This window comes from Solanum dulcamara, chromosome 6, assembly GCF_947179165.1.
Source record: "Solanum dulcamara chromosome 6, daSolDulc1.2, whole genome shotgun sequence".
Lineage (NCBI taxonomy): Eukaryota > Viridiplantae > Streptophyta > Magnoliopsida > Solanales > Solanaceae > Solanum > Solanum dulcamara.
In genome coordinates, this window is record NC_077242.1 from 6,671,219 (window position 1) to 6,693,741 (window position 22,523).

The 22,523-nt window shown below is 32.4% G+C and overlaps 3 protein-coding genes across 5 annotated transcripts; 1 reads left to right on the plus strand and 2 right to left on the minus strand.

The window, feature by feature from the left end:
- The first annotated feature begins 976 nt into the window (after positions 1–976).
- Positions 977–3,809, plus strand: LOC129892602 (E3 ubiquitin-protein ligase RMA1H1). Of its 3 annotated transcripts, none has more exons than XM_055968184.1 (2): positions 977–1,130; positions 2,864–3,809. In XM_055968184.1, the coding sequence occupies exon 2, from the start codon at positions 2,900–2,902 to the stop codon at positions 3,638–3,640; it is 741 nt and encodes a 246-aa protein (XP_055824159.1). In that variant the 5' UTR covers positions 977–1,130; positions 2,864–2,899; the 3' UTR covers positions 3,641–3,809. The 3 variants fall into 3 exon arrangements, with proteins under 3 accessions (XP_055824159.1, XP_055824160.1, XP_055824161.1); XM_055968185.1 differs by lacking the exon at positions 977–1,130 and adding an exon at positions 1,199–2,526; XM_055968186.1 differs by lacking the exon at positions 977–1,130 and adding an exon at positions 2,556–2,753.
- Positions 3,810–7,715: 3,906 nt separating this feature from the next.
- LOC129891756 (pentatricopeptide repeat-containing protein At2g20710, mitochondrial) lies at positions 7,716–21,085 on the minus strand. The gene is made up of 2 exons (XM_055967235.1): positions 20,696–21,085; positions 7,716–9,315 (listed from the first exon to the last, which is right to left on the minus strand). Exons 1-2 carry the CDS (start codon positions 21,020–21,022, stop codon positions 8,128–8,130), a joined length of 1,515 nt encoding a protein of 504 aa, XP_055823210.1. The 5' UTR covers positions 21,023–21,085; the 3' UTR covers positions 7,716–8,127.
- Positions 17,319–18,107, minus strand: LOC129891757 (uncharacterized). Its single transcript, XM_055967236.1, has one exon. The coding sequence runs from the start codon at positions 18,105–18,107 to the stop codon at positions 17,319–17,321; it is 789 nt and encodes a 262-aa protein (XP_055823211.1).
- Positions 21,086–22,523: the final 1,438 nt, after the last annotated feature.

Below are 22,523 nucleotides of genomic sequence, written 5' to 3' on the forward strand. Positions count from 1 at the left end.
TTTTTTTTCTATAAATAATTATCCCAAATTATTTGCTATTTTACTTTTTTTATTAGTTTACCAACTAAGACAAAATTAATTGAATTTTCTCATTTTACTTCTACAATTAATATATATTTTTAAATCTAAACAATTACTTATTAGTTCAAAAAGTTTTCTTTTTCAAATGAGGGTAAATAAAGGGTAAATTAATTAGTAAAAATATTTATTTTATTTATGATTATTTTAAAAATGTGTAAGGAAAAAATGAATAATTAATATAAAATGAAAGAAGTACATAATTTGAAGAGAAATAAAACTTATCTCTTTCCATCTACCCCCGGCCCGGTCCCAATTCCCAATTTCTTTGGTATATCACATATTGTCTTTGTACTTTTATCATTATTTGGTAACACAGCTTAAATCTTCAAAAAAATGATTTTCCAAAAGCTTAAATCGAAATGAATATTTTAGAGCCTGTTTGGATAGATTTTTAATTTTTATTTTATAAGTTTAAAGTTTTAATTATATACTTTTTACTTTATTATATTATTTTAGTTTAAAATTAAATATTTATAAATATTTTTAAAATTTTTGCTTTATTATGTTGTTTTAATTTAAAATTAAATGCTTATAAATATTTTTTAAATTTACCCCAAATACCTTTAAAATATTATTATTTTACTTTAAAATCACTTAAAATAAATCAATTATTACCGCTTACACAGCAACGGAACAGGAAAAATCCAAAGAAAGAAAACGGAGTTACTCCAAACGGCGTACGCAAACCTCCCTTAACTGCCACGTCGGAGAAAAGACAAAGGTAGGTCCCACGTCGTGTTCCTATTGTGTACTTATCAACAGAAGCAAGTAACAAAGTGATAATTAATCAACTAATTAATAATAAGTAGATATTTATACTTCTAATTATTCTATACATACAGACGCCATATATATGTATAGGCGCGTCTTCTTAAAGCTGTGTGTATATAAAGAACCAAAACATTCAACAGATTTCATAATCCAATCTACTCTTTTTCTTAAGCTCTGTTTTTCACCTTTTGCTTCTAAACACAAAGGATTCTTTGCTTTTCTCCTTCTAAAGACTCTCTTTAGTTCAGAAACGTTCTTCATACAAATACACTATTTGGGTATGTTTCTTTTTCTTTTCATTTCATATTATTTTAGTCTATCTATCTGTTTCTTTAAGATAAGGGTAGCCCTTTTTTGTGTTTGGGAAGATTTTGATGACAAAGTTTGGATTTTTCTTGTTCAGAATGGATTAACAAGTTCAGATCTCTATGTTTTTAATGTACTCAGTGCCTGAAGAATCATGTTTCTGCATTTTTATTAATGGGGTTTGTAGTTTTTTCTTCTTTTTGTTATGTCTGTGTGGGGTTGATGATTGTTTTATGGATGGACTTGATCAATTCTGTCCTTGAGTTAGCTTTTTGGGTAAAGCTGTGGTTAGGTGTCATATCATTACTGGTTCCATGGTATTTTCTTGGGATTGGTAAATTCTTGAAGATATTAGTAAAAGTTTTGTATAAAAATATAAGTTGGAAAGTTAAGTTTGGCTATGTAGGACTAATAAACATTCTAATTTCTTAGCTTCACCCTGTAAAAGTGTCTTGTTTTAGATATAGGTTACTCTCTTTTGTAGTTGTAGGGACAAAAGGTTTTTCCTTTCTGGTTTGGGCTTAGAAAGGATAAAAAGAATCATCAGAATAATATTTCTAACATGATCCTTGATTGTCTTTCTTCAAATCTGCAGCTCAGGGGTTTCTTGATATTTGTAATTCCCTTGAAAATTATCTAAACCATATATTGTCCGGACTCTTTAAAAGTGCAGTCACACCCGTGTCAGATCTTTAAAAATAAATTACTTTTAGAGGATCTGACATGCATATGAATTCTGTTTTTTTTTCCAGTTAGCTATCATTGTTTAATTTGAAAAGTCATAGAACTAGCCTCAATTGACCTGTTTTTTTGGGATCCTTACATAGGAGGCTGGGCACTTACTATCGAAATTTTGAAAAATTGGATAGGCCTTTCTATTGAGATTTTTGAAGGAGAGACAAAAAAGTCGGTTCCAAAGTGAGCTTGATTGTTTTAATGAAATGATGTTATAAATAGGTCTGACAGTAGTTTTCATTTCTGATCACATAGATCAGATTAACCTATATTTTGGGAGTCTGGACAATAACATATATATTTTTATGACTCATGCTGTGTTTTTCCATAGTAAATGCAGTACTACTTTGCTTTCATGATTTATTGGTGTATTTTCTTTGATAATGAAGCCTTATCCCAAGGTGGTTTACCTATTAAATTTGATTTGACTTGTTAGTTGATAAGCTTATCAGAGACACATATTTTAAAACCTCTCTTCAGATTTTTATTTAATGCCTTTGGTTTTCCATCCGTTTATTTACTGCCTGGCCATCAATTTCATGTAGTTGTTCCTTGGAGAAACTGATTTTGTCCTGGTACAATGTTTGGACTTTTGTAATAGCTGTTGTTATGGCTTTTGGGCGAAACCCATAGGTAGTTTCTCCTTGTACTCAACCTTTCCCACATTTTATTGACCTTGTTTTTTTTCTTTATCTAAGACTAGATCCAAATAATGGTGGCCTATTCTCTTATAATTGATTAGTACGTTTTAGTATTGCGTAGCGCCTTTTGTTTTGTCGTTGCCCCTTTGAGTTGTTTGGGACCATCCTTGAGATTAATTATGCAGTGTATCTTGAGAAGTTCAATAATATTTCCTTAAGGTTCACATGTTCAATGTTTCTCGTAGTTCTGTTGTACTAGTTCTTAGTGTTTATGAATTTCAAGTCTTGTTTTTTTGGTTCTGAGATCCTTAAATTTGTATTTTTTACAGGCATTAAAGCCAGCTTTTTTCATCAACTAGCCGGATATGGCCTTAGAACAGCTGGACACTACCTTTAACAAACACGATACTCCATTAGGGAAATGGAAGACGATGAACGATGAAGTTGAAGAGAATATTTCCAGTGATTTTGAGTGTAACATATGCCTGGATTGTGTGCATGACCCTGTGATAACTTTATGTGGTCACCTTTACTGCTGGCCTTGCATTTACAAATGGATTCATTTCCAGAGTGTTCCTTCAGAAAATTCGGATCAGCAGCAACCCCAGTGCCCTGTTTGCAAGGCTGAAGTTTCACAAAAAACATTGATTCCACTCTATGGACGCGGTGGCCAATCTACAAAACCATCCGAAGGGAAGGCTCCGAATCTTGGCATAGTGATCCCACAAAGACCCCCTAGTCCAAGATGCAGCGATCACATGCTGATACCAACTACCGATTCAAATCCATCCCAGCTACTTCAACGCCGAAGTCATCAACAACAGTCTCAAACACGTCAATCGCCTTATCAGCGAAGCACCTCACCCGTGCTCAGCCCTGGTGGCACCACAACTAATATGTTACAACCCTCCATGATTGGAGAAGTGGCCTATGCAAGGATTTTTGGCAACTCATCAACAACTCTATACACATATCCTAACTCTTATAATCTAGCAATCAGCAGTAGTCCAAGAATGAGAAGGCAATTAGCACAGGCTGATAGATCACTTGGGAGAATATGTTTTTTCCTCTTTTGTTGCTTTGCCACATGTCTAATCTTGTTTTGAACACTTCCTGTCTGTTGCTTGTACTTTGTAAAAAAGAAGATATGGGGTTGTTGTAGTCTCTGTAGTAGATGAGAAAATGTACATCCTTAGCTAAATGTGTAACAAATCATAGAAAGCTTTTGCTCTCTTTGGTCTTTGCTAATACACACTTGGAATTAGAGTGCTTGAAGATTGAACCCTTTTTTGATATAATCTAATCTAATAATTTTATTATATTTTATTATTAAATTCATCGTTATATCGTGAAGAGAAGATCTGTAACGAGGTATGATCGCATCGTTACCTTATTCTTCTTCTCTTTTTCTCATTTTGCCTTCTGTGTACTTTACTTTCTTATCAAGAAACCAGATAACCAAAATTGAAGTTGTTTTTTCTTTGTCAAACTATTAGCTAGTGGACCCTATTTAATTAATTTTTTTAAAATGCAATCTGAGTGGTCCTTTTTCTTATTCTTTGCCATGTAGCACAAGATGGCTTTCTTTCTTTAGAATATTATTATTATTATTATTATTATAAACAATTATAAGTAGAATAAAAGTGTCGTATCAAGGTAGTCCACATAGCAAAGTTACTAGCTTTCACATAGTAATAGGCATTGTATTATTGTTTCTCATAACGATTTTCTCGTATGTATTTCAATTATTTTATCGAATAGCTATTATTTTCTATCAATAGATATATATATGTATTGGAAAATTTTACTCACTAATATTTAGACTAATAGGAAGAAATTATCAATCGTCTATTTGCTTATTGAAATTTAAATTTTGAATTACTAAATTCTTTGCTTATCCATACATTAATTAATCCAAATGGGCATTTGATTAGAGAGCCTGTCTGCCCATCACAATCAAGGCATCAACATCAGAAAGCGAAATTATATTCCTCTCATTTGCTCGTTCTTATCTATTGAAGATAGTTTGTTTGATTCAAAATTAGGTTATTCCACAATTATAATTTTAAAATTTTAATAAAGATTATAATGCACATATATAACTCTGTCTTCTATATGTAACACTCTAAATAACTTTATAATTTTGACATAAATTTTAGAATTAATCACATTATGACTACAAATGAACCCAGTATTTTAAAATTAAACACTTACATTTTTATATTATGAAAATCCTAGACATACACCCTTACAATATTATTTCACTTTTTCTAAAATATTTAAACGTTTTATCTAATGAAAATTCTATACAAATGTATATTTAAGATAACTTTAAAACAGAAGGATAAATTAAAAAAAAAAACTAAAAAAAAAGATAATTTTTTATATAATAAAATATTAATAAATCAATAAAGTTTACATATATATTACATAACTAAAATATCAAAAAGTTATTACTAATAATTGGTGTATTTTATTAAATAATTAATAATTAATGTTCATTTTTTATTTATGAGTTTCAAAAGATAAATGTTTCAGATTATTAATTTTTTTAATCAAAGACATGAGTAATTCTTTTTTATCTCCTTTTTAAATTTCATAAACATATTCTATTTATAGTTTAAAAATTTGCCTTTTTGTAATTACCCCTATATTTTAATATACTTAATTACATTCAGATATAACTCATACGGATTGTAAATGTATTAATTTTCATAGTACATGAGTGTAAATATTTAATTTTTAAAATATAAAGTGAGTATCCAAATCCAAGTCAAATGATAAGGGTGTTTAATGTAATTAACTAAAGTTTATTCTGTTTTTGTTAATACTTATAATCAAAATCAAACACGAAATAATTTAATCCCATATATTATATAAAAATAAACTCCTCAAACCACTAACCAAATGTCCTCTTATTGTTTTGAATTAGGGTTGTGCATCGACCGGTTCGATTTTAAGTATTATTCGTTTGATTTATTGATTTTTGATTTTTAAATACTAAATCAATAATCAAATCAATAAGATATTTGTTATTAATTTTCTGTTTATCGATTTTCGGTCTTTGACAGTTTGATTTTCGATTTAACCAATAAAAAAAATGCTTTCAAAATAAATTCATGACTTCTCCAACAATTTGATGCGATACAGACATGCAATGACATAAGCAAATTAGACATTCTTGTTGTGAATACTCACAATTCACAACCTTAGTCGTCGCATAACTCTTATCGTCGTTGTTGTTGCAAACCGTAGCTGCCACCGTTTTTAGTTCTTTAGATTTTGAATTGTGAACTGAAAGTGATACTAAAGACTAAAGGGTAAATATAGTGTGAACTATGAATTAAGTGGGCTACCGATAGTCTGATATATTAATTATATTAATACTTTTTGTTTGATATTTTGATATTTATATATGAGCAAAAATTAAAATAATAAAATTTTATAGTCTTAATGGGTTATTAGTTTATTTAATATTAAAAAATTAATACCGAATTAATAACTCAATAATTTTTTTTTATAAAATCATAAAATAACCGTCAACCTAATAACCTAATAACAAACACAATAACACTTTTTTTATTCGATTTATCAATCGATTTAATTTTTGTACGCCCTACTTTTGAATAATCTAAAACTAAGTGCCCGGTGGGTGGCGGCGGCGGCATTGGTAGCTAGCAGTCATCCTGATGGCGTCTGTGAACATTGATGGATCAGATCATATTATTATTATTATTTTTATTTTTATTTTTAGATAATATTGTTTAGTTCACCAACTTTGAGTAGTTCCCAATTTCCAGCTCAGCCATAACAAATGTCCAAATGGGTTCCATACCTAATCATAATTTTCACGTTATTTTTGTTTCTTATACTTTATTCCACTTTGCTTTTTACTATTTATCATCTACTCATATTTCTTGTAATTATAAGCAATGATGCTCGTTTCTGGCCATAGGCAACTATATACTCTTCGTCTTCATGTTTGATTGAATACTTAATTTTAAAGTAAAATAAATGACTTTTAAATTTTATAAACTAAAATAAATAATATATATATATATATATATATATATTTATGTGATTATGATTTATTTTATTAAAAATAAAAAATAAAAATTTAAATTAAATTATATACGTTTTAAAATACTTGTCGTATTTTTTTAATTTATATGCCCGATAAAAAAATATTAATTAGAAAGGAAGTTTAATTATTTTACTTTTATTTATGGTTTATGATATAATCTCTCTTCAAACTTTTATTAGTCTATTTATGTGTCAAATTAAGGTGTTTATAGTATCCAAAAATAATTACAGTTAAGAATAAGTACTTTATACTAATTTTGTACTTAATTCTCTTCTCTTGAAATTGCAAAGGACAAATTCTTCCTCCAATTCGATATACATATATATATTTAGTGACACTATCCGGCACAAATCTAAAATAGTCGATTCAACGAGTTGTAGATATATTGAATGCCTAAGTATTTGAAAGCATTAGTTGAGCAAATATGTTAGGTCTTGCACGTATGTAGTAGCAAACTGAGAATGCTTTATTCTTTTAATGACACTACCTATGTATTGCATCATCCATCACATAATCCTGTTCTTAATTCACTTCACTTTCCTACTATTTCAAAGGAGAACAAAAAGAATTTTCAAATGTTTTCTTAATAAATCTGCCTTAATGGATATTAAGGTGTTTTAAGAAATAATGATAAATATAAGTATTTTATCATAATATTCATATTAATTGATATATAATTATTGATTTTGAGATATAGTTTGAAAATAACTACTTAATATTGAGAATAATTATTTTTTTTTGATATGTTAAAAGTGATGTATAAAAATAAAAATCAAAATTTATTTTTAAAATAATAAACAAGTAAAACCCGAGCAGAGAGTATATTAATACTTAATTGGCAGGAATCGAACTTTGATTGGATTTTCCAGATAGACAAAAGGGTGCTGAATCCAAGACACATGTTGTCACAGTGTTGATATTTTTTTTTTAATGTTTCTTCTGGTAACTGATGTGGATTTTGTTATTATTTGAACCTACAATATTGCATTATAGTACCATTTAGGGTAGTTTGACAAAAGATATTAGAGAAAATGACGCATGTATTAATTTTGGTATTACTAATTTTTTGTTTGATACATTTTTCCAATCTACATATATAATGAATGCAAATATTAATTATATAGTATAATTAATACATAGCAAACTATAAAAATGGAGAGGGCATTTTTGTAAACATATAATTTTTTCAGAAATTATGCAATGCATGTTATTTGTACGCCAAACTAGACAATGAATAAAAAAATAATATCAGCGTAATTAATTCCAACATTACTAATATATTCTGTTCAACACTATTCTCCATGACATTGCCTATTTCCCAAAAACAGGACCGAAAAGTGACCACCGAACGCTACTTCTACCTACCAAGTCTGCAACTATACAACAGAGAAAGAGATCATACTATTAGATGCAGCAATTGAAAAGCTCAATTGAAAGTTGTGATTAGTGATCATGATAAAAATTTAGAGAATCATATAATCCACTAACCAGTGACATGGTTTTTTCCTACTATTGTGAACAAGTCTCCTCAAGGTCTGTTTCATTAAGTGCCTCGGACTTGCGATTTCCAATTTCAATATACTTATCTATACCCCTTTCAACTTCTTTTGAGCACAGACCTCGCACCCTAAGTAAATCTTTAAGCTCTTCTTCTCCTTGAGTATCTCCTTTTGATTGCAAGTACTTCACACAGGAAACCAAACTGTGAAAGTGTGGCTTCCACCCTGGCTTACTAGCCAAGATTGCTTTCTTCATTGTCTCCACTGCCTTCTCCATGTCATTTTGTACACAATAACCGAGTGCCAGACGATTCCATGTGCTCCCATTGGGATGCTTCCCACTCTCCCCGAGTTGCTCTATGATTGATATAGCCTTTTCCATATGACCCTTTTTGCAATAAGCACTTATGAGCAAGTTTGGAATTCGAATGTCAAAGTGTACCCTGTTTGTTTCCCACTCAGCGAATATCTTCTCTGCACCATCAAGATCATCCAACTTTTCTAGTCCGCGTATCATACAATGATAACTTGAATTGTGATGCTTAACTTTTTTCTTGTATTTATTCCATATACGATATACATCATCTTTCTTTCCCAAACTAGTATAGAGAGTAATGAGCATGTCAATAGCAAGCTCTTCCCTTTTCCCCTTGCGACTCTGCTCGCATTTCTTCAATGACTTGTTAGCCTTTTCTATATCACCAGCTTTCAGGTACCCCTTGGCAGCAATTGTGTAAGAACTCCAATCAACCAACAGAGGATCAGCTTCCATTTTCATCAGAACCTTCTCCATTTCCGTAACATTGGGAACAGATGCATATGCATTTAAGAGGATATTGTAGGAAAACACATCACCAGAAATTCCCTTGTCTTCCATCTCTAGCATAAGTGACTGTAGCTTCTCAAGATACCCCAATTTAGCATAAAGGGTCATCATAACATTGTATGCCACTGTGCCAGTATAGCCCAACTCCTTCAGCTTTTGCATGGTATCTTCTGCTTTTTTTAAGACCCTTGCATCAGCATAGCAATTCAAGAGAGCACCATATACCTTGTAGGTTCTTAAATCATCTGGAATGCTAGTGAAATATGTCTCTACGGCTTCCAGACCATGGGCTTTTGATACTAAATCCAGTTCGACTGCCAAATCTCCGGGTGATATATCAAAATTCTTGGACTTCTTAATCCACTCAAAAATCTGTGAATGTATGACAAGCAGAAATTGCTATTTTGTAAACTAAACCAATACATAAGTTAGGAAAAGAAAAGTTAAGTATGCAACCTGGTCTTTTTTCCTTGGTTCCCCAAAGGCTAGTGTTTTAAAAGAAAATAGGAGTGATTAATACGGACTTCATGATGTGGGAGAATTTAGGGATAGCTCTTGTTAATCAACATTAAATTGATTCAGTTGAAATACTTGTAGAACATGAAAGTTTACAAGGTATCTGCTACGAAGTCAAGTTGTACAGAGGAGTTATCGGAAACAATTCAAAGGCACGCTTAAGCCCCGAGCAAGTCTCAAAACATGTTGAGCGCTTCGCCTCGCTTAATGTGCGCTTCAGTGTTGTCATCAAGGCTCTAAGACAAACTTATCCTTACAAATGAGTGTTTCCTGAAAAGGTAACACTAAACAATTGATACTTCACTTTATCGTAAAAAGACTTCAATTTCTTTGTTCACATATTTGTTATTCATGCTTATTACAATTAGCCTCGGACTAAACATGTATATCTATATTTTTTTCTCCATTGCACCTTTTTACATTAAAGCCCACACTTGATTTGAGCTTAGCACTTAGCGCTTAAAGCCCCAATGAACCTTAGAGCTTTTTTGCGCTTTTTGCTTTTGATAACACTGACAAGAAAAGGGAAAAAAAACTCAAGTTGTATGGAGGATAATAATTTGGTTCATGTAGTAAAGATTCACTTTCAGACCTGGTTGACTAATCAAATTAAGTTCTTGTTTTTTTTTTGGGAAGAAGAATATAGAGAAAAGGCAGGGAAAAGAGAGGACTATTTTAGGAATGACTCTTAGAATACTTAAAAGTCCAAAATCAGACAAGTCCAAGAACTATACAAAAGCTAATCACTCCTCTTAGCTTTAAACTTTTGAATTGATTAAAATGTGTTCGTATTTATTCGAACAAAGAAAATATTTGCAATATATGTTTTTTAACATAAGTTACATTGTTCTACGTGGATTGGCAATGATAATGCATAGATATATACATATTCTAATGCAAATGGTACATTGATATGGCTGACTATGTGTCTCTATATCAAAAAAGATTTATTTATTTTGTATGTAGATGTAGATAAGTACTCCCTCCATTTCAATTTGTTTGTCATGTTTAGACTTGGCATGGAGTTTAAGAAAATAAAGAAGACTTTTGAATCTTATGCTCTGAAAGATATGCAGAATGTACCAAATTGCCCTTTAATGTTGTGGTTTTAAACATATTTGCCCAAAAAAGGAAAAAATACATAATTTTTTAAATTGACTAAAAAGGAAAGTAGGACTAACAAACTGAAACGAGGAGAGTATCATTTTTGAATGCTAACAAAATCTTCATATGATAAGTATCAGAGAGAAAGCCCATGCAATATAAGTATATAACTTCACCTACAAGCAAATATATGTAAGCAATAGAGATTGATATTACAGGAAAAAAGAATCTGCTCATGTATAGAGAATACTATATATGTTTATGTTGAACGTACGGATGTCAAAGTCCCAACTCTTTACTTTAAAAGAAATATCAACAGAGAACTGTTAGTTCTTTTTATAGTAGTAACACATTTTACTGACAAACTTATGCACACATATTATACCCTTTATTTCTATGGGATGTTGATAACTTGTATGGAGTAACCTAATCGAGGTTCCAATGCAATATGCCCATAAACAAAAAAATGTATCTCAACACAAATGTGTAATTGAAGTTAGAAAAACCAAGATACATTCTTTCAAATTTGGTAAGTTTTAGTAAGTGTAGTAGTTGGAGCAAGGTATAGTCATGCATTCTCAAGTGGGCATCTTTGTAACTATAATTGAAATCCTACTATGTTTTGAAGAAGAGATAAGTGTCAAAAACACACCTGAACTATCCAATTTTTTTGAGTTTCATATCCAAACTATTGGGAGTGTGAGTTTCATACCTAAACTATCACTTATTAGTTTGAGAAACACACCTCTCTCTTTTATTCCACTCTCATCATGGTGTGTGTACTACACTCTCTCTTTCATATAAAATTTTTTATCACATTACACTCTACATGGATAAAACATTCCACCATAATAAAAATTAAATAAATTATTAGAATTAGTTAAAATTAAAGATTAAAGTATTACTATCTTCCGCCTATAAAAATTATAAAGTAAAATATAAAATATTTTTCTTATCTCACCTCATCACTTTCTCTCACCATACCCCCACCCACCCCAATTTTTTAGTTTTATTTTTATTTATTAAATTATTTTATAAAAAATTTTAATAAAATTCTTACTTCAACTCCCCCCCTCCCTCCCTTCCCCTTCAAATAATAATTTAGATATTTTTATTTTTAATTTTTAAGAAAAATTCTACCCCGCCTCACCTAACACTCCGCTTTCAAAAAAAAAATCCATTTTGTGTTAGATATATACATATGATTTTAGAAAAGTATTTTTTACTTGCCACAAGACTTTTCTTAAAATAAAATTTTTATTCCTGTTATATTCGGTATGCAAGTAGAAAAAAAAAATTCCCTAAAAATATATGTACATATCTAACACTACAACAAACAATAACAACCCAGTGAAATCCCACAACATGGGGTCTAGGGAGGGTAGAATGTACGCAGACCTTACTCCTAACACTAAACGAGAAAAATATATATAAAAAAAATATAAATTAAGAGCAGAGATTTAGATGAGGTGAGTATAATTTATTTTTTAAAAAAATAAAAATAATAACATTTTTAGGAATGAGTGGGGGAGGGGAGAAGTATGAAATTTTAAAAAATATTTTATAAAAGTAATTTTAAAAAATAAAAGGACGGGGATTGTGGGGGGGGGGAGGGAAGAGGTGGTGGAGCGTGCTAGCAAAATATTTTAAATTTTATTTTTTTAAAAAAAATAATTTCTTTAAAAAAAAGTAATTTCTTTTTTTGAGGATATAAATACTTTAGTTTTTAACTTTTAACTAATATTAATAATTCATTTAATTTTTGACAATGTGGAATATTTTATCCATGTGGCAAGGTTTTTTCAAAAAATAGAAAGAGCAGAGAAAGTGTATTACACACACCACTGAGGTGTGTTTCTCAAACTAATAAGTGATAGTTTAAGTATGAAACTCACACTTTCAATAGTTTAGGTATGAAACTCAAGAAAAGGGATAGTTTAGGTGTGTTTTTGACACTTTATCTCTTTGAAGAACATAAATAGAAAGACTTTTTCTATTGAAGGTAACATGCTTGGAAAGATATAATAATGTGGGCAGAAAACATGAAAATTCAGACGAAAATCCAATAACTGGTATAAAGGGAAAGATTTCCTTTTCCATTTCACTTAACACAAGTCTCCTTTTAGTACTCCCAAGTCAGCACCATAAAATTCTGAAAAAAGTACATCTGCTGGTTCCTACTCTCAAGACAAATAACTATCAAGACACCAAGCAAGTCACTTTGTTTCATGTCAAGAATATATTAGTGCAGAACTGCTTAGAATACAATAGAAGCAAATGCTTGTTATGGTAATACCGACTATTGAAATTAAACTAATTAACCATATAAGGGAAAGTGTGAAATTCAGATTACCTAATCCACCAAAAGAAGCAATTTTTCAGCAATGGACAAAAATGAACTAGCATAGAATGGATGGATGAGGTTTTACATAACTGGTTGTCTGATTCCAACTGATTTTGGAGTGACACATAAATTTCTTGATTGACTGATAGATAGTTCTTCGGCTAAAATGCTTCTTAGAATATAGAACACTCTAAGCTTAGGCGTTAGTCTTAATATCCTCACTATAGTAAATTTACTAGCAAATTACATATGAAAGCTATTGAAAATAGTAAGAGAATTGAAGATGATAGAATTTGGGAACTTTCTGATCTCATTCATTGAGCTTAGCTGAGAATGAGAAATATCTCATCTATGAGCCAGTTTGGATAGGCTTAAAAAAAGTAACTTTTATGTATGAAGTGCTTTTAGAACTTTTAAGTGTTAGAAATTATTTTTATAAATAAGCAGTTGAGTAAAAAAAAAAAAAGCAGTTGAGTATTTAGATGAAAGTGTTTATGCTGAAAATAAGTTGTTGATGTGTTTGAAAAATGTGAATTTTAGGGCTAAAGAGGGTACTTTAGGAATTAAAATAAAATATAAGGGATATAAAAGTAATTTCCATGATCAAAGAAAATGGCTTTAAGCCCTCCAAACAAAAGTTAAGATTTCCAACTTTTCATTTTTGAGTGACTTAAGAACTCTATGGCTTAAATTTAACATTTTAAGTTGGTAGCCAAACACCACAATAAGCTAAAAAGGGCTTATAAGTTGGTTTGACCAACTTATGAGTCCATCCAAACGGGCTCTATATATACAACCAACCCACTGTGCAAGCTGGCATCTCCAGCTGTCATTATCACTAACAAACTTTTAACAAACTAACTACCAATTGGAACTAATCAACTAACTAACTAACCAACCTTTAACAAATTAACTAATGCATAATTACATAGCTAGGAACTACTATCTCCAATACTCCCCCTCAAGCTGGATGTACTGAAGACATTCAGAACTCCAAGCTTGGCTAAGAGAAAATCATGTTGAGATCGACCAAGAGCTTTAGTTAGTAGATCAGCCTGTTGGTCTTTAGTGTTGATGTAGTTAGTCTTGATTAGGCTTTGTTGACTCTTTTCACGAATGAAATGACAATCAATCTCGATATGCTTAGTCCTTTCGTGAAATACAGGATTTGCAGCAATCTTGATGGCTGCCTTGCTATCACAAGGAATAACAGTAGGTGTGTGTGTAACTCCACCCTCAACTCCTTAAACAAACTAGTGACCCATACAACTTCTGCGGTCAGTGTAGCCAAACTTTTGTACTCTGCTTCTGCAGAACTTCGTGACACTGTGTTTTGTTTCTTGGATTTCCAAGAGATTAATGAATTTCCAAACTTGAGTAGGTACCTAGTGACTGATCTCCTTGCTGACACAAGCAGCCCAATCTGCATCACAATAGCAGTCAAAGTAGGGTCCTTTTGTGAACTCATAAGCAATCCCAATCCTGGATTACCCTTGATGTATTTAATCACCCTCAAAGCTGCATTCCAATGGGAGAATTTAGGTTGTTGCATGTACTGACTTAATGTCTGAACAGCAAAGGCATTCTCAGGCCTTGTGTTAGTCAAATAGAGTAGTTTACCAATCATTCTTTGATACTTGCTGACATCGGGAAATAGCATGTTACCATTGCCACTGTCATAAGCTGCTGAGGCAAGTTTGACATTGCATTCCAAAGTGGTGGAAACTGGTTGTGCTCCTGCAAGCCCAGCTTCTGAAACAAGCTCCAAAGCATACTTCTTCTGGTTCATTACTATACCAGTACTAGATCTGCAAAATTCAATCCCCAGGAAGTATCTTAGTTCACCCAAGTCTTTGATTTTGAAGTGTGATTATGTAACACCTGTTTGGTGTCCTGAACTAATGTAGGATCACTCCGTGTGATTAAATAAATCATCAACATATACTAACACAATGACCATACCAGTGGTACTTTTCTTAGTAAACAGTGAATAATCCAAATGACTTTGGATATAGCCTGAATGGCAAAGATCTTCAGTGAGCTTAGCATTTCACTGTCGAGATGCTTGCTTGAGACCATACAAAGACTTAACAAGCTTGCATACATGATGCTTCTCTGTACTGAAAAATCCTTTAGGAAGCTCCATATATCCTTCTTCATATAAGTCACCTTGTAGGAAGGCATTGAATACATCCATCTGATATATCGTCCAATTTTCAACAGCTGCAAAGGCAATGATAGATCTTACAGTAACCATCTTGACTACTAGGGCAAAGGTCTCTTGGTAGTCAATACCTGCAGTTTGGCTATAACCCTTGGCTACAAGCCTAGCCTTGAATCTGTCAATCTGGCCATCAGCCTTGTACTTTATCTTAAACACCCATTTGCAACCTATTGCAGACTTCTTCTCAAGTAATTCTACTACTTGCCAAGTCCCATTTTCCTCCAGGGCTTTGATCTCCTGTTGCATAGCTACTACCCATCTAGGGTCCTTAACAGCATCTTCATAACTCTTGGGTTCAATCTCCTCAGAGAAACTACTGAGAAAAGCTTGATAACTAGGAGATAAGTGATGATAAGAAATGTAATTTGCCATAGAATAAGGATGATGAGGATTTGTGACCAGAGTGACATAGTCTTTTAAAACAAATTGGTGGATTGGACCTTCTAGTGGACTGCCTAGTTCTCTGGCAATCTTCCAATACAGCAGCTTCTTGTTCAGGCTGAACTTGTTCAGATACAACATCATGTTCATGCATTGGATGAACAAGAACTAGTAATGTTTCTGTGTTTGTTGTTGTGTTTTCTGCAGCCAGAGGAAATATGTCCTCACAATCACTTGTATCCAGCAATGGAGAATGAGAGAATAATGGTTCAAGTTGCCTCATCTTTTGTGCAGCAAATGGATAGATCTCTTCTTTGAAAACAGCATCCCTGCTCACTAAGAACTTGCTTTGGCTCAAGCTATAAACAATGTACCTCTTTTGAGTAAGTGAGTAGCCCATCAATACACAAACATCAGCTCTTGGTGAGAACTTGTCATCCTTGACAGCTTTGGTAGCATAACATAGGAAACCAATTGTTCTTAGGTGAGTCAAGCTAGGTTGGTGACCATGAAAAATGGCATAAGGAGATTGTCCTTGCAGGACTGAAGTAGGCATTCTATTGATCAAATAAACAGCAGCTAAAACACATTCTCCCCAAAATCTGATTGGGATAGAACCTTGAAATCTAAGGGCCCTGGCCAATTCAAGAATGTGTCTGTTTTCTTTCAACCTCTCCATTCTGCTGAGGAGTGTGTGGACAACTACTCTCATGAACAATTCCCAAGGATTCAAATAATGATCTACAATCTTTATTAAAAAATTCAGTCCCATTATCTGATCTCACCTTCTTAACAGACTTACTAAATTGATTCTGAACCAAAGTAAAGAAACACTTAAAAATGGTAAACACATCACTTTTGAATTTCATCAAAAATAGCCAAGTCATTCTTGAATGATCATCAACAATTGTCAAGAAGAATCTGTACCCAGCATGGGTAGGAACTCTATATGGTCCCCATACATCTAAGTATACCAACTCAAAAACAGCACTAGTTCTGGACATGCTTAAAGGAAAAGGAAGTCTAGTTTGCTTAACAAGAGGGCAAACTGGACATTTATTACACATATATTCATCTACATGTTTCCTAATCAAAGATAGTTGCCTTAATACCTTCACTGAGGGATGACCAAGTCTGTTATGCCATGTTATTCCCTTTGTGTCCATAGCATGCACCAGAAAACTTTGTTCCACATGTGTGACCTTTTTTGGAAGACGACTGGGAAAATAGTAAAGGCCTTCTCTCTCCTTACCAATCCCCTTTACCCTTCCATTGAAGAGGTCCTGAAATACAAAAAACTCAGGGAAGAAATTCACAGAACATTTCAGTTGTCTAGTCAATTTAGACACTGATAGTAAATCAAATTTGAAGTCAGGGACCACCAAGACATTATTCAAGATATCACCAGCTGGTAGCCTAAAAGTACCAGTGTGAGTTATGGATGTAGTCTGACCATTAGGAAGGTGCACTTTTCTTCCTACACTTTGATTAGAACTAGATACTGCATCTAAGTTACTAAGCTTAGAAGTCATATGTCATGCTGCTCCAGAATCAACTATCCATTCACCTTTTAAATTGATGCAATCTTGTGTTTTAATGTCACTAACTGATAAAGCAGTGATATGAGTACCTGCTGTGCTTGCCACATTCACATTCTCCACAGTGTCTTCATTGTCAATCATTTGCAGGATCTTATTGTATTGATTGGGGGTGAAATGTTGGTTATGTTGTTAACACTTGGGATGCATATCCTCCTTGCTTCATCTGCATAATACCATCAGAATTACCAGACACACCAGAAGATCCTTAACCTGTATTCATAGGTCCAAATTCATCTCTAGTATCCCTTTCAGCATATGCATGGTTCGTCATCTCCCTTCCTGTGTTCATCACACCTGGACCTGGTCCAACTTTCTTCTTAAACTTCCAATCGGCTGGATAACCAATAAGCCTATAACAGATATCTTTAGTGTGGCCATGCAGCTTGCAATAGTCACAAACTAAATGCCAGTTTTTCTTCTGTTTTGAGTTGTTGTAGTTACCATTTCCTGCACTTGTATATCCACCTCTGCCACTATATATTGCCATTGAATCACGTGAATTGCTTCCTGTATTATCATAAGGCCTTTTTCTTCTGCCAAAGTTCATGATTGAACTGGGTCCCTTCTCCATGTAGTGATTACTTCTTCCAGCATACAAAGCCATTGACTCATGAACATCTCCACTAATTCTAGATCCAGCAGTCAGACGCTGGCTTTCATCAGAAGTTATCATGGCATATGCCTTACTTACACTTGGTAGAGGGTTTATCATAAGAATTTGACTGTGTGCATGACTATATACTTCATTCAGTCCCATTAGAAAAGCAAATAAACGCAGAAATTGTAGATGATCAACATAACTCCTAGATTTGCCACAATTACAAGCAGGTGGTAGGACTAATGCATCAAATTCATCCCATAGAAGACACAGCTTAGTGAAATACTCCGACATTGTCAAATTACCTTGATGAAGTGTACAGATTTCACGATGAAGTTGATAACTCCTAGATCCATCAACTTTATTGAATCGCTCATTCAGATCTCCCCAGACCATTGCTGCATCTGAAACTTATACAATGCTACTCAGCTCCTTGGATAGAGTATTCATGATCCATGCAAGGACAAATGCATTACACTTTTCCCATTGCTCCTCCAATGCAGGCTGATAATCTGATTTGCGACATGTTCCAAGAACAAAAGCTAACTTGCTCTTTGCACATAGATTGATCATCATGGATCTGCTCCATAACGAGTAGTTTTCAGTTCCTGTGAGCTGAACTGAAGTCAATACACTACCCGGAGTGTCCGATGGATGTAGATACAAGGTATGATTGCGATTTTTCTCTATCGCATCAATAGTATCAGCTGAAACTCCAACTACAGCACTTGCTCCTGATGGTTGATCCATATTTCCTCAAGTTCCGTCAATGGTAAAGTCTTCTGTGGACTCAGAATCGAATGAACTATGAATCTGAATCACGCAAATTCAGTGCTCTGATACCATATTGAAAACAGTAAGAGAATTGAAGACGTTAGAATTTGGGAACTTTCTGGTCTCATTCATTGAGCTTAGCTGAGAATGAGAAATATCTCATCTATATATACAACCAATCCACTGTGCAGGCTGGCATCTCCAGCTGTCACTATCACTAACAAACTTTTAACAAACTAACTACCAATTGGAACTAATCAACTAACTAACTAACTAACCTTTAACAAATTAACTAATGCATAATTACATAGCTAGGAACTACTATCTGCAATAAAAGAAAGACTATCCCACCCCCCACCCACCCTCCTAAATTTAAATGCTAAACGAGAAGGACTAAAAGGAGTCTTACAACTCTAGGCATCCAAGTATGGTAACAAAAGAGAAGTCATTAGATCCCTATAGTCATAGTTACAAACAATCACATCCAATTAATGTCCAAACAGAGTAACATCAACAAACTAACGGTTATGCAAGTTGTTGCAGTACAATAAACTCCACCTAAGTAAGATCCACTTTAAAGCATCTTTAGTCTTAAGCCTGGTATTAAGGAGAAGCGTTGATGAAGGTTAACAAACAACATGATAATAGACAAACTATCATGAATTCTAAGGATTCTTGGATATTTGGATTGAAGCTAATTGATAAATATTACAGTCCAACAAAGAGGCAGGTTAACCAGAATATTGCACAGGTAATGCTGAACTGTAAATAAGGATGGTTCAGTCCATATACCGTCCCTCCCAACTTTTGTGATGAAGAGACTGAAACAAAAACTTAGCCTCCTAAAATAATGAGGAATTTGCATATAAAGCTGAAGCAATACTTAGCCTATTTGAATCCCTAAAAGATTAAAAGGAACTCCCTAATGGATGTGTGGGCATAGAAGAAAAGATAAGATTAGAGAAGAAAATATTTGGGATAAGGTGGGAGTGGTCCCTGTGGAGGACAAGATAGGGGCAAAGAGACTGAGATGTTTCGGACAAGCGACGAAGAGATATACGGATGCCCCAGTGTGGAGGTTTGAAAGGTTGGCTATTGATGATTTCAGAAGAGGTAGCCCGAATAAGCTTATGGAAAGGTAATTAGACAGGATATGGCGCACCTTCAACTTATCGTGCACATGACCTTAGATAGGAGCTTATGGAGGATACAGATTAGGATAGAAGGTTAGTAGGTAGTTGAGTATTGTCTCTCTTATCCTTCTATACTAGTAGTTGTAGTATTACGCTTGTAGTTTCTTGTTTCTTCAACTTAAGTTACTATTTATTGTTCCCTGTACTTCTATTATCATATTATTTTATTATAGTTACTGTTCCTTTTTTCAGATTGCTTTTTTTTGCCTTGTTTTCTTCACTATTGTTATTTCTTGAGCTAAGGGTCTATTAGAAAAAACCTCTCTAGGTCGAGGTAAGTTCTGCACACACACTACCCTTCTCAAAAGCCACTTACACCCTGTTTGGATGGTTGTTAAGTATTATTTTATAATATATCGTATCGTATTGTGTTTTGTTGTATTGTATTTTTTTAATGAATACAATATTTGGATAGATTGTATCATTATCTTTCGTTACACAATGTCACACATTAGAAATTTGAATCATAAACCTATAAGAAAAGTAGGGTACGAGGTAGTGCTATTATGAAAAGGTAGGGTAAAAGATAAAATAAGATTATTAAATAATTAATAAAGACAAAAAGAGAAGAAATATTAAGGTAATTTCGCAATCACACTAAATCAATCGTTACATAAAATGGGTATTTTAATCGATATCTAACGATAGATTTAACGATACAATACAATAAAATGTAAGTAACAATTAAAACAAACATTGTATTTAAACGAATAATACAATACAATGGGTTGAACCATCCAAACAAGGTGGTATGGAATTGCACCGAGTAGTTTGTTGTTGTTTTGAACATATTACAAATTACCTTTCCTAAAAATTGAGATTAGTCTCCATTTCCCTATTAACATTCTCCTTCAATGAAATTCTACCAGATGAACCAGAACAAGGGACCAAATTCAAAGACTCCCTCCAAAGAAGCTCATATCAAGTAGTATGATTTTCGCAAATTAATCATCGACATTATCAAAAGGAAATAATCAAGGTTTCAGAAGTACAAAAAACAAAAAAAAAAAAACAGACCTGAAAGGCATGCTCGTAGCGACGGCAATCTCTAAATTGTTTGACGATAATCTGTAGGTCTTCATACTTAATGGGATTTTCTTCACTAACCCATTTGTCAAGTATTGATATGACGGACTCCACGGATTCCTTAGAGCGTGTCAAATAGATCAACCTACTGTACAGAGCATCCTTCGGAGATGAGGTTAAGGGTTTAGAACCTTCATCTTTATTAGGCAAAAATAAGGACACTAGGGTTTCAGGTTTTGTAGAATATGAAGAAACCCTAAGAAGACAAGTGCTGAATTTCCACAATGATTTCACACTTTGTTGAACAAGTTTCGCCATTCTTAGCAGAAATGCAGAGTATGCCTCACTCTTTTACACTCTTCATTCGCTCTTGGAACCCCTTTGACAATAAAAAAACATTCAATTCTTTTTAAAAAATGAATTATTTGGAAAAAAAATATTTAGTGGTGAAAATGAGTTATATTTCAAATTCAGAAAACAACTTATAAGCCTCAAGTTATTATTTATTTTTTAGTTAGCGTTTGACCCCAAGTTTTCAAATATTTTTGATAAGTATTTTTTTTGGTGAAGTTTTATCATGCGTTTCGCCATAAATTTTCTCAAGAATATTTTACTATTTCAAAAAATATTATTTTATATTCGTAAGTTCTAAAAATTATTAAAAATACCCATAAGTTTGTGTTATCATTTTATAATAAACATGTTCTGTTAAAAAAAATCTTGTAACATAATTGATAACAATCAACAACAACAAAATAATAATATAGTCAAGAGCAATACACCAATCAAATTAAAGACAAAAAAAATTCTCCAATCTTGTCACTCAAAATAAATTTTTTTGGAGGAGGTAATAACAAACTATTCTTTTATAAAATTCTCTCACGTTCTACGAATTATCTTTTCCCGATAATAAATGATGGTATTTTTATAAAATATAAAATTTTTGGGTAATTCCTGAATGGTAAAAATGTTTTAGAAAATACTTAATTTTTTTGTGCTAAGAATTATTATTTTTAAAACTTCCCAAGTTCTCAAGTTCTAGATTTTTGTAGAACTTGGAAACTTGGATATTTGCCAAGTAATCACAAATTATATGATCAAACACTAGTTTTCAAGATTTTTTTAAGTTTTTCCCAAAAACTATTTGAGGCCAAATGGTACATATTTGGTAAGTAAATAAAATAATATTATGCAGAAGTATTGGGGTTAGTAGGATTGTCAAGGGGGAGATTTGGGGATGTTGTATGAGTGAAGAACAACTAATAAACTAGGAATATGATTTGTAAAACTTGTTTTTCCTACTTCTATTAGAAAATTTATTTTTCTCATTTTCTTAGGATGATTTTTACCTAGAAAAGTATTTTTCAAAATATTTTAATCAATCAAACATGAATATTTTTTGAAAAATATTCCCCTCATACCAAACACACTTAGAGTCTGTTTGGATTGGCTTATAAATTATTTTCAATTTTTTTTAATGTTTGGCTGGCCAACTTAAAGTCATTTTGTGCTTAAAATAAGTCCAAAAAAATAATTGAATCTGTTTAACTTAACTTATTTAAAGCAGCTTATAAGCTAAGCCAAAAAGGCACTTAATCTTCACTTTTAAAGAAGTTTTTAATACATTCAAATCAGAATATTATTTTATATATTATTTATAAAAAATATTACGAAACACAAATTTATTTTAACTTTAACTCCACAAATTTTAAAAATATTTGAAAATTATGCCAAACTCTTGCTTGATGTGTTAATAATTCTTGTCTTGCTTATGACAAGAAAACCACTTTGCCCTTAGCTTTTTTTGAGTGCTAGGAAA